The sequence below is a fragment of the Dipodomys merriami genome, unplaced genomic scaffold (assembly GCF_024711535.1).
Source record: "Dipodomys merriami isolate MVZ:Mamm:240054 unplaced genomic scaffold, mDipMer1.0.p SCAF_14, whole genome shotgun sequence".
Classification (NCBI taxonomy): Eukaryota; Metazoa; Chordata; class Mammalia; order Rodentia; family Heteromyidae; genus Dipodomys; species Dipodomys merriami.
Window position 1 is genome coordinate 13,502,499 of NW_027202715.1, and position 16,735 is coordinate 13,519,233.

Consider the following 16,735-nt stretch of genomic DNA (forward strand, 5'->3'; position numbering starts at 1 on the left):
TTCAATGGTGTTTTGAAAATACATTATTTTCTATTTTTAAAAATACTTCATAAACCAGGAAGCATTCCTTTAATCTATCTAATAGGCCCTTGGTAAGAGATATAAAACCCACAAATGTTGCTGTTCGTGGTAATCCCGGTAATGTAACCTCAGCACTGGAGAGGCTGAGGTCCTAGAGCCAGTTTGGCCTACCATATTAGACCCTACCAACCTCCCCCCCCCCCAAAAAAAAAAAAAAAAAACTAAACAAAACATAGAAACATGTCTACTATATCTTAACACCTACTAGCTTGTCTTGATTCTCTGGCTCTAGGAAGAATTTATACAGCTGTTGGGGAGATTTTGGCACTGAAGACTTCATAAAGTAGGACCTCCCCATCCCTATTTTAGGTTAGAATTCAGCTTCTCTTGGCTGCTGCCTGTGGGCTATGAAAAATGTTTTTATGTGTGTCTCACATAGATTCCAAGGCAGGTTTGTTTTTTGTGTGTCTCACATAGATTCCAAGGCAGGTTTGTTTCTAAGGTTCCTGTGTAATGCCGCAGAAAAACACAACTCTTTAAGTAAGTTATTTTCTACTGGAGTTGTTTAGAATTTGGTGAAATTGGTTTTTTACACTGAATCAAAATAACCATGACTAGAGTTGGTCCCATTATACTTGTGTGTATACTAAGGATTGGTGAGGAGAAGGTTTCAAATGGTGGAAGGAGTAGATGGATTGCTTGTTAAGGGAAAAGATGATATTCTTATGCTAATCTAGGCCCTGGATAAGGAGCAATGCAGCCATGCAAACAATGACTATGGAGCCAGAAAGTCTGCTGCCAGCTATTCCTTCTCAGAAGGCTTGTCAGACCAGGCGCCTGGAGCTGCCTGGGGGAGGGACCCCTGGAAAGAGAAGTTTTTTCCTTGCCACTTTATGGAACTGGCAGCCAGCCAGCTTGTTGGAAATTCTCAAACCTTTTCAGTAGAAAGTAAAAATTAAGGGTGGGGGTCTTTAACGGGAATAGGAAAGAATGACTTCAGTCTGTTTTTTCAGCTGACTTCAGCTTTTTCCTGTTTTGTTTTGAGTTTTCTTTTTTCTTCTTCCTTTGGTTGAACTATTAGTTCAGTCCTTTTTTTTGTTGTTTGTGAAGCCTTACACTTGTTTTTGAAATACATTAGTTATATTTTTTTACAGTTTTGTCTTCATGTTATTTTCCAGAAAAAGAAACTGCACCAATCTGTGTTTGGTAAAGTAAATTTATTTGTATTTAGATGCTTATTTGGCTTAACCATTTAATAGCTTTTAAAAATGGCCAACATCGTTTTACAATTTTGATCATGTATTTTGAATGTCTATGTTCTTGTCATTGCAAGATTAATTTTTAATATCAATATTCTTATTGGGGCTGGGAATGTGGCTTAGTGGTAGAGTTATTTTCCTAGCATGCATGAAGCCCTGGGTTCAATTCCTCAGTACCACATGTACAGAAAAAGCTGGAAGTGGCACTGTGGTTCAAGTGGTAGAGCACTAACCTTGAGCAAAAAGAAGCTCAGGACAGTGCCTAGACCCTGAGTTCAAGCCCCAGGACTGGCCCCCCCAAAAAAAATTATTATAGGAATTTAAAAACATGCACATTTTATTCTTGGATGTTAGACTCATTTCTAATATGATTATAAGATGAAATTAGTATTTTATACTATCATAATTATAGAAAAGTTAATATGATGGGATAAGGAGGAAGTCCTCAGTATTTTTATCGTTAACAATTCTAACAGTAATAACTGGACATCTATTTTTATTGGTTGTGTGGTAGTACAGATCCAACACACTAACTCAGCTGAGTTGGTGACATCACTCTCATTTTGTGACGAAGGAAAACTGATGCCTCAGCTAAAGTAACTTTCCCCCAGTCACACAGCAAAGTAGTTATATACTGGAACTGATATTTGAGACAAAGCAGACTGACATCATATTCACTCTCATAAAATTGCTGCCTAGAATATGATATGAAAAGTACCTGAAACAAAGCTGATGTCATTTTTATAGAGCCTTTTTGACTGTAATGACTAATGATTAGGCTCTTACTATTTCGGCAAGTTTCCTATAATGATATTGATGCTCAGCAAATTACCCCCAATACCTAGCAGCTTAAAAAATTTATCACATAAATTTTCTGAATGTCAAGGATTCTCCAGAGATAGAGTGATTCTAACTTAGGGTTCTCATGAAACTTGTAGGTAAGGTGGGCGCTGGTGGCTCAAGCCTGTAATCCTAGCTACTTAAGAGGCTGAGATCTGAAGATCATGGCTCAAAGCCAACCCAGGCACAAAAGTCCGTGAGACTCTTATCTCCAATAAACTGCTCAGAAAAACCAGAAGTGATGCTGTGGCTCAAATGGTAGAACGCTAGCCTTGAGCTACAGAGCTTAAGGACAGCGCCCAGGTCCAGAGTTTAAGCCGCATGACTGACCAAGAAAAAAAAAAAAAGAAATTTGTAGGTAAGGTGTGTGAAAAGCTACAATCACCTAAAAGGATCTACTGCCCAGGTAGCTAATTTGAGTGGTTTTTGTAGGAGGCTCTGGGTGTCCCTATAATGTGGCTGCTTGCTTTCCTCAAGTGAGAGCAAAGCTGAAGTTCTGAATACTTTTTGCTTAGTTGCAGAGGTCACACTATTGTTTCCATCTTTATAAGAAATGAATCACTAAATCCAATCCACATTCAAAGTTGGGAATCAAGCTTTAGCATTTCAAGGGCATATTAAAGTATTTGTGGACATATTTTAGGTATATCACAAGAGTCTTTTGATTAAGAGAAGGGTTAAGGCAAGGTCTCATACTCTGTAATTTTAGAAGACAGTTGCCCTTGAACCTTTGATTCTCCTTTTTCAGCTTCTCTAGTACTGAGATTACAGGTATGCACCAGCATGCCTCTCTGTTAATGTAATTTTTTATTTTTATTTTTATTTTTTGGTGCTGGTCCTGAGACTTGAACGTAGCACCTAGGTGCTATACTTGAGCTCTTTCACTCAAGGCTAGTGCTATAGCACTTGAGCTACAGCTCCACTCCCAGCTTTTCTGCTGATTAATTGGGGATAAGAATCTCATGAAGGGACTGGGAATGTGGCTTAGTGGTAGAGTCCTTGCCTAGCATGCATGAAGCCCTGGGTTCCATTCCTCAGTACCACATAAACAGAAGAAGGCGTAAGTGGTACTGTGGCCCAAGTGGTAGAGCTCTAGCCTTGAGCATAGAGAAGCTCAGGGACAGAGCCCAAGCCCTGAGTTCAAGGCCTAAGACCTGGGGGGAATGGTGGGGAGGGGGGGAAATCTCATGGACATTCTTGTCTAGCCTGTCTTAGAACCACCATCCTCAGATCTCAGCCTCCTGAGTAGCTAGGATTATAGGCATGAGCCACTGGTGCCTGGCTGTTAATGCAATTTTTTTTTTGGGGGGGGGGTCCAGTTGTGGGCCTGTACTCTGGGCCTGGGCGCTGTCCCTCAGCTCCTCAGCTCAAGGCTAGCGCTCTACCACTTGAGCCACAGCGCCACTTCCGGCTTTTTTCTTTTTGCTTATGTGGTGCTGAGGAATCGAACCCAGGGCCTCAGGCATGCAAGGCAAGCGCTCTACCATTGAGCCACCTTCCCAGCTCAATGCAATTTTTAAACAGTGCTCTGTCCTCAACAAGGGCCTTAGCTTTGAATATCTATATTCTGTTGACATCACAGATTTATATCTGCAGCACCAGAAATCTCCTTTAAGCTTCAGAACCAAGTATCTATTAGATATTTCCTTTGGGTAATCTCATATGTCAAAATCTGTTCTCTTGAACTCTTCCCTTTACTCCTTCCTTAATCCACTTATTCTCATTTTAGTAACTTCTCATACCAGAAATGTGAGCCATCACTGCTGCTACATCTGCTCTAATATCAAGTACTATTGAGTCTATTTTTTCAGTATGTCATTTCAGTGAACCATCACCACTACTCTTGTAGCTTTCCTACGTTTCTGAAATACACTTCTTACTAGTCTTTTGCTTCTGTTCTTGTCCCTTCTAGTCTATTAAATAGAAACCACTTGTTTTTGTTTTTGTTTTTGGTCAGTTGTGGGGCTTGAACACTGGGCCTGGGCGCTGTCCCTCAGCTCTTCAGCTCAAGGTGAGAGCTCTACCACTTAAGCCATAGCCCCACTTCTGGCTTTCTGATGGTTTATTGGAGATAAGAATCTCATGGACTTTTCCTACCCGGGCTGGCTTTGAACCGTGATACTCAGATCTCAGCCTCCTAGTAGCTAGGGTTACAGGCATGAGCCATTAGCACCTGGCTCCCACTTGGTTTTAAATCACAAGTTTTTGGTAGAATCTTCACGGATCTGATCCTTGTCTTTTCTATATCTTCAATTCCTGTCACACTGTCTTTGTTTTTTTTTTTAATATTTTTTATTGCAAAGATACTGTATAGAGGGATTATAGTTACAAGACTAAGGTAATGAGTACATTTTCTATCGAGCATTGTTACCCACTCCTTTGTTTTCCCCTACTATCCCTTCCCTCCCACCTCCCACTTCCCCATCTCCTCCCTCCTTCCAGCCTCCAAGTTGTAAAGTTTATTTTCAACATAAAGTTTATTTTCAACATAGTGTCTTGTACGTCTCATTGCTGTCTTTGGGTTTTTTCTTTTGTTTTTATTTACTAGATCTTGAACTTCAGACCTTGTACAATCTTCACTGGTGCTCTACCACTTGAGTCACATCCCCACGTTAGGCTTTGTGCTGGTCAATTTGTAGCTGGAAATACAGGCATGAACCACTTGCACCCAGTTATCACATTATCATTTATTTTGAACACTTCTGTCTTCCTCAAGATCTTTGCACAGGCTGTAGCCTATGCCAGGAACTCTGTTTGTGCTTCCCCCACTTTTATGAGGCAGTTTGTTCTAATGACTATGAATTCCATGAAGGTCTGGTCTGTTTAGATAATCATTACTGTATTCTTGTTATCTAATAGAATAATGCATAAATTAGGCATTTAATAAGTAACAAATTAATAGTTAAGGCAAGAACACTTTACAAACTTCAGCACTGGAAAGGATCTAAGATGTCAGTCATTTAATTAGTATAATCTCCCTTTCTATCATGTACTCCTTTTATATTCTAGTAAGGACTCTGGATTATTTCACAGAATAACTTCTGTGTCCTTTGCATTCCTGTCATTCTTCTCTTAGAGATCTGACCAAGTGGAATAAAATAAGTTGATTATCCTCAGAGTATAGCAGTGTGTTTCTGTTAATGCTCGATAAGGATCTTAGTTATTGCAAGGGCTTCTAGTCATCTAATATTTGATGACTTTTCTCCATATAAGTTAACACACATTTTTAGTCTGTAAGAATTTCTTACAGCTGAGGTTTTTTTTTTTTTTTTGAAATCACCCATGCTTCCCATGTGCTCTTTCACAAGTATATTACAAACATATTTCAGAGGAGAAAAATGTTGTTGAATACCTACTATATTCCAACACAATTCTAAATATTTTATAATACAGAAATAATATACCTAAAATACACAACAGGGTCATGAAGTGTGTAGCAAGCAGTTAATAATGGAATCTAGAATCAAATTTCTTTTTAATTATTACCCTATTGCTTACCAGTTGTGTGATCTTTGATAATTTCCTCAAATCTTGTTTGAATTGTACCTTCCTTATGAAGTAGTTGTGATGATACAATAAATTAACAAGATAGTACAATGGAGCTAGCACATAGAGGTAAACATGTTAACCATTTTCTCATTCAGTCCTGTAATTATCTGTGGATTAATAAATATTTTGATTATAAAGATGGATGAGAAAACTGATCCAGAGAGGTTAGGTTAGGTTAAGACAGAGCTTGAATTTGAACTTGTGTTAGGGTAAAAGGATCATGGATGTTTATCTGGTAAGAGTTATGCACAGACACTGTTCTGTGGTGTGGCAATACTTAACACTTTCCAGGATTGCTCTGTAGGATGCTCTGATTGTAGCTCTACCTATCCAAGCCCAGCTTCAAATAAACTAATTGGAGGAACAGTGACACTGAAAGATAGAACAGGTCATAAAAATCAGACCCCTGCCCAAGACTATAAGGTCTTTGAAGCAAAAGGTGGCATATTTATGAGCCAGGTGTGGTGGTACACACCTGTAATCCCAGCACTCAGGAGGATCTTGCTATACCTAACATACCCTGAAACTCAGTGATCCTCCTAATTCGGCCTCTTGAGTGCTGAGATTATAATTATGCTATCACACCAGCCGGAATTTTGCTTAGTAATTACTTTAGAGCAACCAGAAACCACTATTGAAGTTTGTTCACTTGCCTTTTTTTCCTTGGAAGTAGAGGTCTTACTGTGTTGCTCAGTTTTGTCTGCAACTTCTAGACGGAAGCAATATTCCTGTCTTAGCCTGTAATAGCTGGAACTGCACATGTTAACATCAACCCATCTATTTAAATTTATTTAGTGTATTTCTTTTGGCTGGTCAGACAGAGGTCAGATGTCACAACTTGTTACTAAGTCATTAGGAATTATAATGTCTTGTTTTCTTGGAAAGCAAGGATTGCTTTAATCTTTTTAAAATGTATTTCAACATTGAAAGGTATATTTAAGCATTTATTTTCTGCTCTTAGTTTTTGAAAACCTTTGCAAAATTTAGTTACACTTATTACCTTGCTAATATTTTTGTCTTTCAGGAGTCCCAGGAAAGAAGGTGGTGAAGTCATTGTCAAGTGATCTCGGACTTGTACAAGGAAATCGCTTTCAGCAAAATCATTTAAATTAGTGAACTAGTGGACTAGTGTATAGGAAACATTAAAATTGAACAATGACTCAGCCATATATTTATATCAGATTATTGGGAGCCTGTTTGTTCATCGTTTCTCATGTTCAAGGTAAATCTGTGGCTTTTTTGTTTGTTTTGTCAGTCTTGGGGCTTGAACTCTGGGCTTGGGCACTGTCCTTGAGCTCTTCAGCTCAAGGTGAGCGCTCTACCGCTTGAGCCACAGCGCCACTTAGTTTTCTGGTGGTTAATTGGAGTTGAGAGTCTCACATATTAAGTTATTTCTGTATATAAAAACACCTTTTCGTGTTTTCTTTCAACTATGTCCCTTTATAAGCAACTCTGTTATATCAGCACAACTTTTAAAGACACAAAGAAGAGACATAGGCCAAACAATTTGTTTAACTTGATTGTGATACAAACGTTTTTAAGTATTTTTAAAATTTTAGCCTTTCTTTATTTTGTTTTTTAATTGTGAAAATACTGTACAGAGGGGTTAGAATTACATGGGCAAGATAATGAGTACATTTCTTATCAAGCATTGTAGCCTCCTCCTTTGTTTCCCCTTCCCATCCTTTCCCATCCTCCCCCCACTCCCCCCACCAATGCTCTTTCCCCTCACCAAAGTTGTAAATTTTAGCCTTTCTTAACCTGTTTTCTCATCTATAACTTAGGCAGTATACACAGAGTGTGAAGGATAAAATGAAATAAAGTTATCAAGAGTACAGCTTAGTGCCTGAAAAACAAGTGCTCAAGGCTGAGCTTTAAAATGCCTATCTCCTTTGTAAGACCATAAAAAATAAACAAAGATGATAATTTTAAATCATTGTCATTATAGGTCTTAAAAATATGAGTGCCAAAAAAATAAAAAAATATGAGTGTACTTGGCTATACTAAATACTAAGATTTCTCCATAGAATATTAAAATATGACCAGCATTGTAATTTGAGCTATGTGTTAATTGTAATATGAGCTATGTACTCATACTTTGGAACTCCCAAACAGGAAGTTATTTCAAGGACTCAGATGGAGTATTTTTGTGCATGAGTCTTTTTCTGAATGCCTTAATTAGGGTAATATTTATATTGAAAAGATAATGCTTTTTATAAAGGAAATTTATATAGAACTTATTGATATATTCATTTTCTTAAGTTTTTTACTTTATAGGCTGCACTTTGATGTTTTATTTATAGTGATAAGGACTTATATTTACCCACAAGAAGAAACATGTATAGCAGTGTCTTTTTTTTGGTTTACCCTTCCTTCCCTCCACTTCTCTCTTTTGTCCCCCTAAAGAGACAACAATAAAAAGCAGTAACAACAACAAAATGCTTCCATTTCCTATAATTTGTTTTGATAAATAGTACTTTATTTTTTGGGGGGTGTCCGGTCGTGGGACCTGAACTCTGGGCCTGGGTGCTGTCCCTCAGCTCTTCAGCTCAAGGCTAGCGCTCTACCACTTGAGCCACAGCGCCACTTCTGGCTTTTTTTTTTCTTTTTGCTTATGTGGTGCTGAGGAATTGAACCCAGGGCCTCAGGCATGCAAGGCAAGCGCTCTACCACTGAGCCACCTTCCCAGCCCCGATAAATAGTACTTTAGATATTCAGAGTAATTCAGCTTTTAGGCTCTTCCCCAAGTGTATCCTATTTTAGCCTTTCTGTTTCTGTGTAAATGCATAGAGCCTTGAATATGTTATCATGTCCAATTGTATTTTAGATCTAGCTTCCACATATGCAAGAAAACATGCCATTTATCTCTCTGAGCTTGGTAAATCTTATGTTTCTCTGTTAATGCACAAGCACAGAATGAAGCCTGGAGCTTGCCGTATTTTGTCTTAATACAACAATAGGTTTATCATTACCTTGCTCAAATATAGAGCCTTCTTATAAAAGCCACTTTTATCTGTGTGATACCAAATTATATGATGTAAAACTTAAACTTACATTGTTGTAAGTTTTGATCAGTATTAGCCAAAGCTGTCATGGTTGTGAAATGAAAGTTAGTAGTCATGTATATTTTCTACCTCATTCTGAAAGCTTGACTTCCAGTCCTCAAGCTTGCTGGGCTTGCTTGTTTACCCTTTGAGCCACACTTCCAGCCTAGCTTTTTAATGGTTAATTTGAGACAGAGTCTCCTAGATTTCCTGCTTGGGCTGGCTTCAAACTGAGATCCTCTAGATCTTAACCTCTTCAATAGCTAGGATTACAGGCATCAGCAACCAGTACCCAGCATGGAAATAACTTTTGACTGTAGCTTTATCTTGATTTGTATCTTAAGAAAGCAGATGTCTTCCTACTTTGATTTTCTTGTGATAAAATAGAAATAATAACACTTCATTTAGTTATACACACACTTTTGAGCATCAGATGTTACAATATAGAATATTGTAACTTTATGCTACACCCAAAAGTCATCACCACAGAGAAGCTAGACAGAGTGGCACAAGTCCACCTACAAGTCACCTACTGTAGGTCAATTGGTGCTTAGGCACACCTCTAGACAGGAAGCAAGACCCTGAAAAAAAACAGTGCTGGAAGCTTGGTTCATGTGTCAGAGTATCTATCTGCCTACAAACTAGAAGGCCCTGAGTTCAAACCTCAGTGCCACCAAAAAAAAAAATACAAAAACATATTTAAGTCTATAAGTTCATGTTGCCACTTAAAAATAGCTAATTGAGCCAGGCACTGGTGGCCCACACCTGTAATTCTAACTACTCAGGAGACTGAGATCTGAGGATCACAATTCAAAGCCAGCCTGGACAGGAAAGTTCCTGAGACTCTTATCTTGGAAGAACCACCAGAATACCAGAAGTGATGTTGTGGCTTAAAGTGGTAGAGCGCTAGCTAGCTTTGAGCAAAAGTGCTCAGGGACAGTGCGCAGACCCTATGTTCAAGCCCCACAACTGACAAAAAAAAAAAAAAAAAAAAACACCAAACAAAACAGATTAATATTGAAGCACACTGATGAACTCATTAACTTTGGAAACAGGTAAATTAAGGGGGAAAGCAAGCACTAATCCTGCCTTTTATGATATGTACTTCTCATACCCAACTTAGATAAGGAAACCATCTCATTATGGAGCTATTAATATAGGTCATAAATACAAGGAAATGCTCTAATTGGAATACTGCATTTTTCATTACCCCGATTGAATTAATCAAGCTAGTCCTTAAAATTAGAGATAAGGCGGGGGCTGGGAAGGTGGCTCAGTGGTAGAGTGCTTGCCTTGCATGCCCGAGGCCCTGGGTTCGATTCCTCAGCACCACATAAGCAAAAAGAAAAAAGCCGAAAGTGACGCTGTGGCTCAAGTGGTAGAGCACTAGCCTTGAGCTGAAGAGCTGAGGGACAGCGCCCAGGCCCAGAGTTAAGGCCCCACGACCGGACCAAAAAAAAAAAAAAAAATTAGAGATAAGGAGACATTTCTGTTTCTCTTTACCACAACTTGGAAAAGTAGCCTCATTTCAGGTTCTCAGAAGCCACAGGTCACTAGTGGCTGCCATACTGGACAGCTAGCTCCTGATCTTAACTACCATTTAAAACTGTAGGGGCAAAGGAATGTGTTACAGTGATGCCAAAAGAATATAGTTAGAAAATCCAGATACTATAGAACACAAGCAACCTTATATAGGTGTGCACCACTATTCCCATTACTATCCCTGCCTGTTGTTTTTGTTTTATGTGGTGTGTGTGTGTGTGTGTGTGTGTGTGTGTGTGTGTGTGTGTGTGTGTTTGCTGTTCTTGATGATTTTTCCCAAGCAGTTCTTAAACTGCAATCCTTAAAATCCAGATACTATAGAACACAAGCAACCTTATATAGGTGTGCACCACTATTCCCATTACTATCCCTGCCTGTTGTTTTTGTTTTATGTGGTGTGTGTGTGTGTGTGTGTGTGTGTGTGTGTGTGTGTGTGTGTGTGTGTGTGTGTGTGTGTGTGTGTGTGTGTGTGTGTGTGTGTGTGTGTGTGTGTGTGTGTGTGTGTGTGTGTTTGCTGTTCTTGATGATTTTTCCCAAGCAGTTCTTAAACTGCAATCCTTCTGTCTCACTTCCCAATTGGCTAGAATTTCAGGCAAGAACCACCACATGTGGGTCCTCTATAAAATATTCTTTATGTTTGTTTACTTTGAAGCATGACATATCCCACTAGACCACTATAGGCCTCACAATTGTAGGCTTTTGTTAGCTTGGGTTTAAAGGAGGGCTGGTGCTCTAAAGTAATGATGGAAAGGTGTGCAGGATCCAGACCATGCTAGGCCTTGGCAGGACAGATAAAGGAGGCTGGATTTTCTTCTGTGTATATTGAAGCCTGTAGTACATTGATCAGATTGATGTGCATTAATTGGCAGCTCTGTGGAAAATGGATTCGAAGGGCCAACAGCAGAAGTATAGCCAGTTTGGAGATTTCTTACTTAACTGTGGGTAGAACATGATATGGTAAGAGCAGTGGATTTGTAGAAAAATAGGGGGAAATGAAGTACACTTTGGAGACAAGAGTTCCATTTAAGACAAACTGATTTTGAGGTATCTAAGCAAGTGGTAGCTAAGGGGTAAATTAAGAAACCATCAATATAGAGATGGGTGATAGGGTTGGAGGTGGGTAATATTGCCTAGGAGAGACTACAGAGAGGCTCTGGCAACTATTGTTTTCCTGAGTTTTGAATGATGGAACCCTCAACAATTCTCTCCCTCCCTCCCTCCCCTCCCCTCTCCCCCCTCTCCCCCATCCCCTCTCTCCTCTCTTCTCTTCCCCCCCCAACCTCTCCCTCACCCATTCTCCCTCACCCCACCCCTTTTTTTGGTGCTGGCACTGGTGGTTGAACTCAGGATCTTAGTTGCTTTCTTGGCTTTTTCTGCTCACGGTTGTCACTCTTGTCTCTTGAGCCACACCCCAGTTTTTCAGGCCTTTTGCTGGTTAATTGGAGATAAAGAGTTTCTGGGATTTATCTGCCCCAATTGGCTCAAACCTCTGTCTTCAGATCTCAGCCTCTTGAGTAGCTAGGATTATAAATGTGAGCTACTGGGGACTGGCTAGGATTATAAATGTGAGCTACTGGGGACGGGCAGGATCATCAACTTTTCTTGGCAGCTCTATGAAATACAATCAGTAAACAGAGTTTACTGCCTTGGCTCTTCATCACCTCTTGCTTTAGTCTTCAGTCTCTGCTCCCAGCAGCTCTCTGGTTCTCTTCAGTTACTTTAGTTGTTAACTGAGCCAGAGGCTCTACAGCCCTGGGAGTCCCAGAGGTACAGCTTCAGGAATAATTCTCTAGCTTCCTTGTAGCTGCTGGAAGCCTGAAGCAAGAAACCCAGGGTTTCATCTGCTACTTAGTGTTAGTTGCCAGCTTAGCCTGCTTTATATGTGATAAGGAAATAATAAGTGAACGTTCTAGTTGAAGCCTCCTATACCAACCTGACAGAACTCCAAGATAGCCTAGAAAAAATGCATGGCATACTTGTCAATCACAAACTTCTTTAGGAACCCAATTATAATCTTTGTAGAACATCAGTCACAGCAGAAAGCTGGGACACTAGCAAGGGTTCTCCCCCATCTGGTCCTTAAAGTAGCTGCAGAGTAAGCAGGTTTTTGTAGACCTGGGCTTATCTTGCCTAGAGTGCTTTCCTACAGGTTGCCATGAGCAGTTGTGACTGGAGGAGGGCCTCCTGAAATAGAACTGACTTCAGTATCCCACTGGTAGCAGTGGCCCATTAAGCTGGAATGGAGTTTTCTCAGTAGAATTGCAGAGTGTTCAAACTGCCAGACTGCCATGAGGATTTTCATGCTCAGGTCCAAAAAAGGAGTTATTTATTTAACAGCTCCTTGCTCTAAACAACCAGGCACTAGGGAAGGGTCTGTCAGTTGTTAATCAGTTAGCTGTGGGTCTCCTATCCCATAGTTGAACTTGTTTAAAGGTGGGGCAAAGGGCAGGCACTAAAGGGTTCTTCAGGCAAGAATCTGTTGTGGAATTAACATCACCAACTATATTTAACAGTACTTAACTGCTGGCCATTGACATTTAGTTGGGTCCCTCTACCTGTGTCTTTCATTAGTGCAAAGCTTGTGACATAGCCATGTCTGGATAGCCCACAATACTTAGTATTAGTCTTGTGCATAAGTTTATAAATAACTGTTAATTATATGATTTAAATTATCTTAATTAGATACATTAGCAACAATTATTACAATAAAGAAACTTAGAAACTTAACTGTTGAGAATGGTAAGCAATTAGGTTTTCAAAAATGACTTATTTACAAATTCCATTTTTGAATACAGGGCAGAACCTAGACAGTATGCTCCATGGCACTGGAATGAAATCAGACTCTGATCAAAAGAAGTCAGAAAATGGAGTGACCTTAGCACCAGAGGATACCTTACCTTTTTTAAAGTGTTATTGTTCAGGACATTGCCCAGATGATGCTATTAATAACACATGCATGTAAGTATTTGGTGTAATCCTTAAGAGTTTGGAGAAGAAAGGTACATTTAGTACTACAATTAATAATATTGTTTGGGTATGGTTTTTTTTTTTAAATCTCTGGTATCTTTCCTAAGAACTAAAGGTTTCCTGTGTTAAATATCGGAACTTTGTTACCATTAAATAATTAATGTTAATTTTATTATGACATGGTGTAGCCTTTTACTTTTTTCTGCAATGCTAGGGCATAAACCAAGGGCCTTTTGCATGATAGGTAAGTTGCTGTACCACTTAACTGAGCTACATTTACAGTAGGTACCACTGTTGCATTTGTCATTTATGTAAATTTTTAAAAATTCATGATTCAAAACTTTTCCCTGGTTTTCTACAAAGCTAGCCTGGGCAAGAAAGTCTGTGAGACTCTTTATCTCCAATTAACCACCAGAAAACCAGAAGTGGCACTATGGCTCAAAGTGGTAGAGCACTAGTCGAGCAAAAGAGCTCAGGAACAGCTCTAAGGCCCTGAGCCCCAAGACTGAAACAAACAACAACAAAAATCCCTATCAGTAAAAAATGACGTTCAAATTCTTGGTAATATGTCCTTTCCAAAGATGTTTGTCATAATGTTGACTACAAAATTATATAAATTAGCTTTCTATGATCATGTGACTAATTAACAAAGAAGATACATATCAATTTGGCACATTTAGAGGATTTATTTAATAGAACATTTTTCCACTTAACATAGGTTACTCGTTGGCTCTTTAGATTTTAGTTCAGACCCAACAGTTTTAATTTATCTTAAAACCTGCTTGGCAGCTGAGTACAATGACGTCTGTCATCCTACCTACTCAAGAAAGCAAAGGTGGAAGGGTGCTAATTGAGGCTAGTCTTGACAGAAGACCCTTATCTCAGCATAAAAAGCTGGGTGTGGTGGTATAATACACGTGTCATCCCAGCAGTGGCAGGAGGCATAAAAGAGATCATCATTTAAGCTGACCTGGGCAAAAAGTAAGATCCTGTATCAGAAATAACCAGAACAACAACAACAACAACAAAATGGAGGTTCAAGCAGTAAAGTACCTGGCTTAGCAAGTACAAAGCCTCCGGTTTAAATCCTAGTGTCATCAGAAAAAAAAAAAATTGTTTGGGGACTTGGGGTATAGCTTAGGTAGAAGATCACAAGTTCAATCCCTAGTACCATTGGAGCCAGGGATTCCTATTTGGTAATTTGAATTAAAAAATAAGATACTGAAAAGTCATATTTAAACTGATTTCTTGTTCTTTGGTATTTTGAGGGGGGAATGGGGGAACAAGGTCTTCCTCTGTAGCTAAGGTTGGCTTGGAACTCATGATGCAATTACAATATGTACTATTATACCTACCTGACCCTTCAGTACTTTCTGATGTGAAATTACATTTTTTTCCCCTCTCTTTCAGAACTAATGGGCATTGCTTTGCCATCATAGAAGAAGATGACCAGGGAGAAACAACATTAGCTTCTGGGTGTATGAAATATGAAGGATCTGATTTTCAATGCAAGGTGAGATCTAGATGGAACCCATGAAGAATGAGGCAGAGCTGTGTGGACAGCATTAAGTGCCCTGGGAGTGGTGTGCCAACTCTACACACTGCTGTGTGTTCACATTACCAAATATCCTGGAAGAACCAAATTCTTCAAGTAATATGACTATGCTAATTAAGTTCCCAATTACTTTACTTGAAAAAAGTTTTAAATCATTCCAGGGTATCAGTACTGCAAAAATATGATATTGTCACACCTATTTGTAAATGATACTGTTTACTGAATGCTTTAATAAGATGATGAACAGTAAGCTTTTTGCCATCAAGACAGCTTAGAAATGTTAAGATCTCATGAAAGAGGTATATATCTAGAGTTATCTGAGCCAGGCATCTGTGGCTCACACCTGTAATCCTCGCTGCTCATGAGGCTGAGATCTGAAGGTCACAGTTCAAACCCAGCCCAGGCAGGAAAGTCCATGAGACTCTTGTTTCCAATTAACCACCGGAAAGCTGGAAGTGAACTATGGCTAAGTGAAACTATGGCTCAAGTGATAGATCACTAGCCTTGAGCAAAGAAAGCTAAGGGACAGCACCCATTTCCTGAATTCAAGCCTAACATGAAGTAGATTAAAAAAAGAAAAAAGAAAAGGCAGGGCTGGGAATGTGTCTTAGTGGTATAGTGCTTCCCTAGAATGCATGAAGCCCTGGGTTAGATTCCTCAGCACCACACAAACAGAAAAGCCAGAAGTGGTACTGTGGCTCAAGTGGTAGAGTGTTAGCCTTGAGCAAAAGAAGCTCAAGGGCAGTGCCCAGGCCCTGAGTTCAAGCCCCAGGACTGGCAAAAAAAAAAAAAAAACATAGTGGAGGTAAGCACTGGAAACTAATGGTTTGTAGTCCTAATTACTCAGTTGGCTATATCTAAAGGATTAAAGTTTAAAACCAGCCAGGATAGAAAAGTCTATGGAGACTCTTGTCTCCAAAACAACCAACAAAAAAGCAGGTCTGAGGGCATAGCTCAAGTGCTAGAGTGCCAGCCAAGCAAGGAAGCAGAGTGAGTATGAGGCCTTGAGTTCAAACCTCAGTACCACTTAAATAAAAAAACAACACAATGAACCCTAAGATATGTACTCAAATGTTTTTTTCTTTCATGCGATTGTTTCTAACACATTTATAAGATTATTTCTTTGTTGCTTTGTATGTCCCTCGCCCACAGTATAACCCCTGCTTTCACTGTATTTGATGTCAGTATAATTTGTGGAGGGGAAGGGAAAAAACAAATCATTTAAATAGGGATACAGGTGGACCCATTGCAACAATGAGATGTACAAGTCGAAAACAAACTTTACAACTTTGGTGGGAAGAGAGGAGCATTGGGTAGGAGGGACAGGGGAAGATGGGAAGTGATGGGAAGGGAAAACAAAGGAAGAGGCCATGATGCTTGATAAGAAATGTACTCATTATCTTGCCCATGTAATTGTAACCCCTCTGTACAGTATTTTCACACACAAAAAAAAAAAACCACAATCATGTGTTTTAGGAATCAGAGGTTTGGTAATAGTTATGAATGTCTTCACACCTCTGGTTATATACCTAATCTATCCAAAACTTTGTGTAACCATTTCCCAAGAGATTCTGCCAATGTTTTTGAAAAACAGCCCCAGTTAGAAATACATATAATTTAAGTATTGGCTATGCCAGAAAAATTATTATTATTTAGAAATTCATAAGATCAGTGAAAACCTTCAAGGTTATGTATGTCTACCTTTCTGTGCTTACACCCATTGGGCAAATGCCTGCAAATATGCCTTACTCTCTTTGGATCATAGAAAACAAATCTTGGTTGGGAATGAGGCTTAGTGGTAGAGTCCTTGTTTAGCATGCATGAAGCCCTGGGTTCAGTTTCTTAGTACCACATAAACAGAAAAAGCCAAAAAGGGCATTGTGGCTCAAATGGTAGAGTGCTTACCCTTGAGCAAAAGAAGCTCAGGAACAGTGCCCAAGCCCTGAGTAGCCTCAGGA

The 16,735-nt window shown here is 39.3% G+C and overlaps 1 protein-coding gene across 3 annotated transcripts in view; it reads left to right on the forward strand.

Annotated features, from left to right (window-relative positions):
• Bmpr1a (bone morphogenetic protein receptor type 1A) overlaps positions 1-16,735 on the forward strand; it is a 142,905-nt gene that overhangs the window by 102,566 nt on the left and 23,604 nt on the right. For all 3 annotated transcript variants that reach the window (XM_070020763.1, XM_070020762.1, XM_070020764.1), the window contains 3 exons: positions 6,694-6,891; positions 13,051-13,213; positions 14,633-14,735. In XM_070020763.1, the coding sequence (XP_069876864.1) occupies positions 6,825-6,891; positions 13,051-13,213; positions 14,633-14,735 (333 nt within the window). In that variant the 5' untranslated portion in view covers positions 6,694-6,824. The remainder of the gene's footprint in view (positions 1-6,693; positions 6,892-13,050; positions 13,214-14,632; positions 14,736-16,735) is intronic.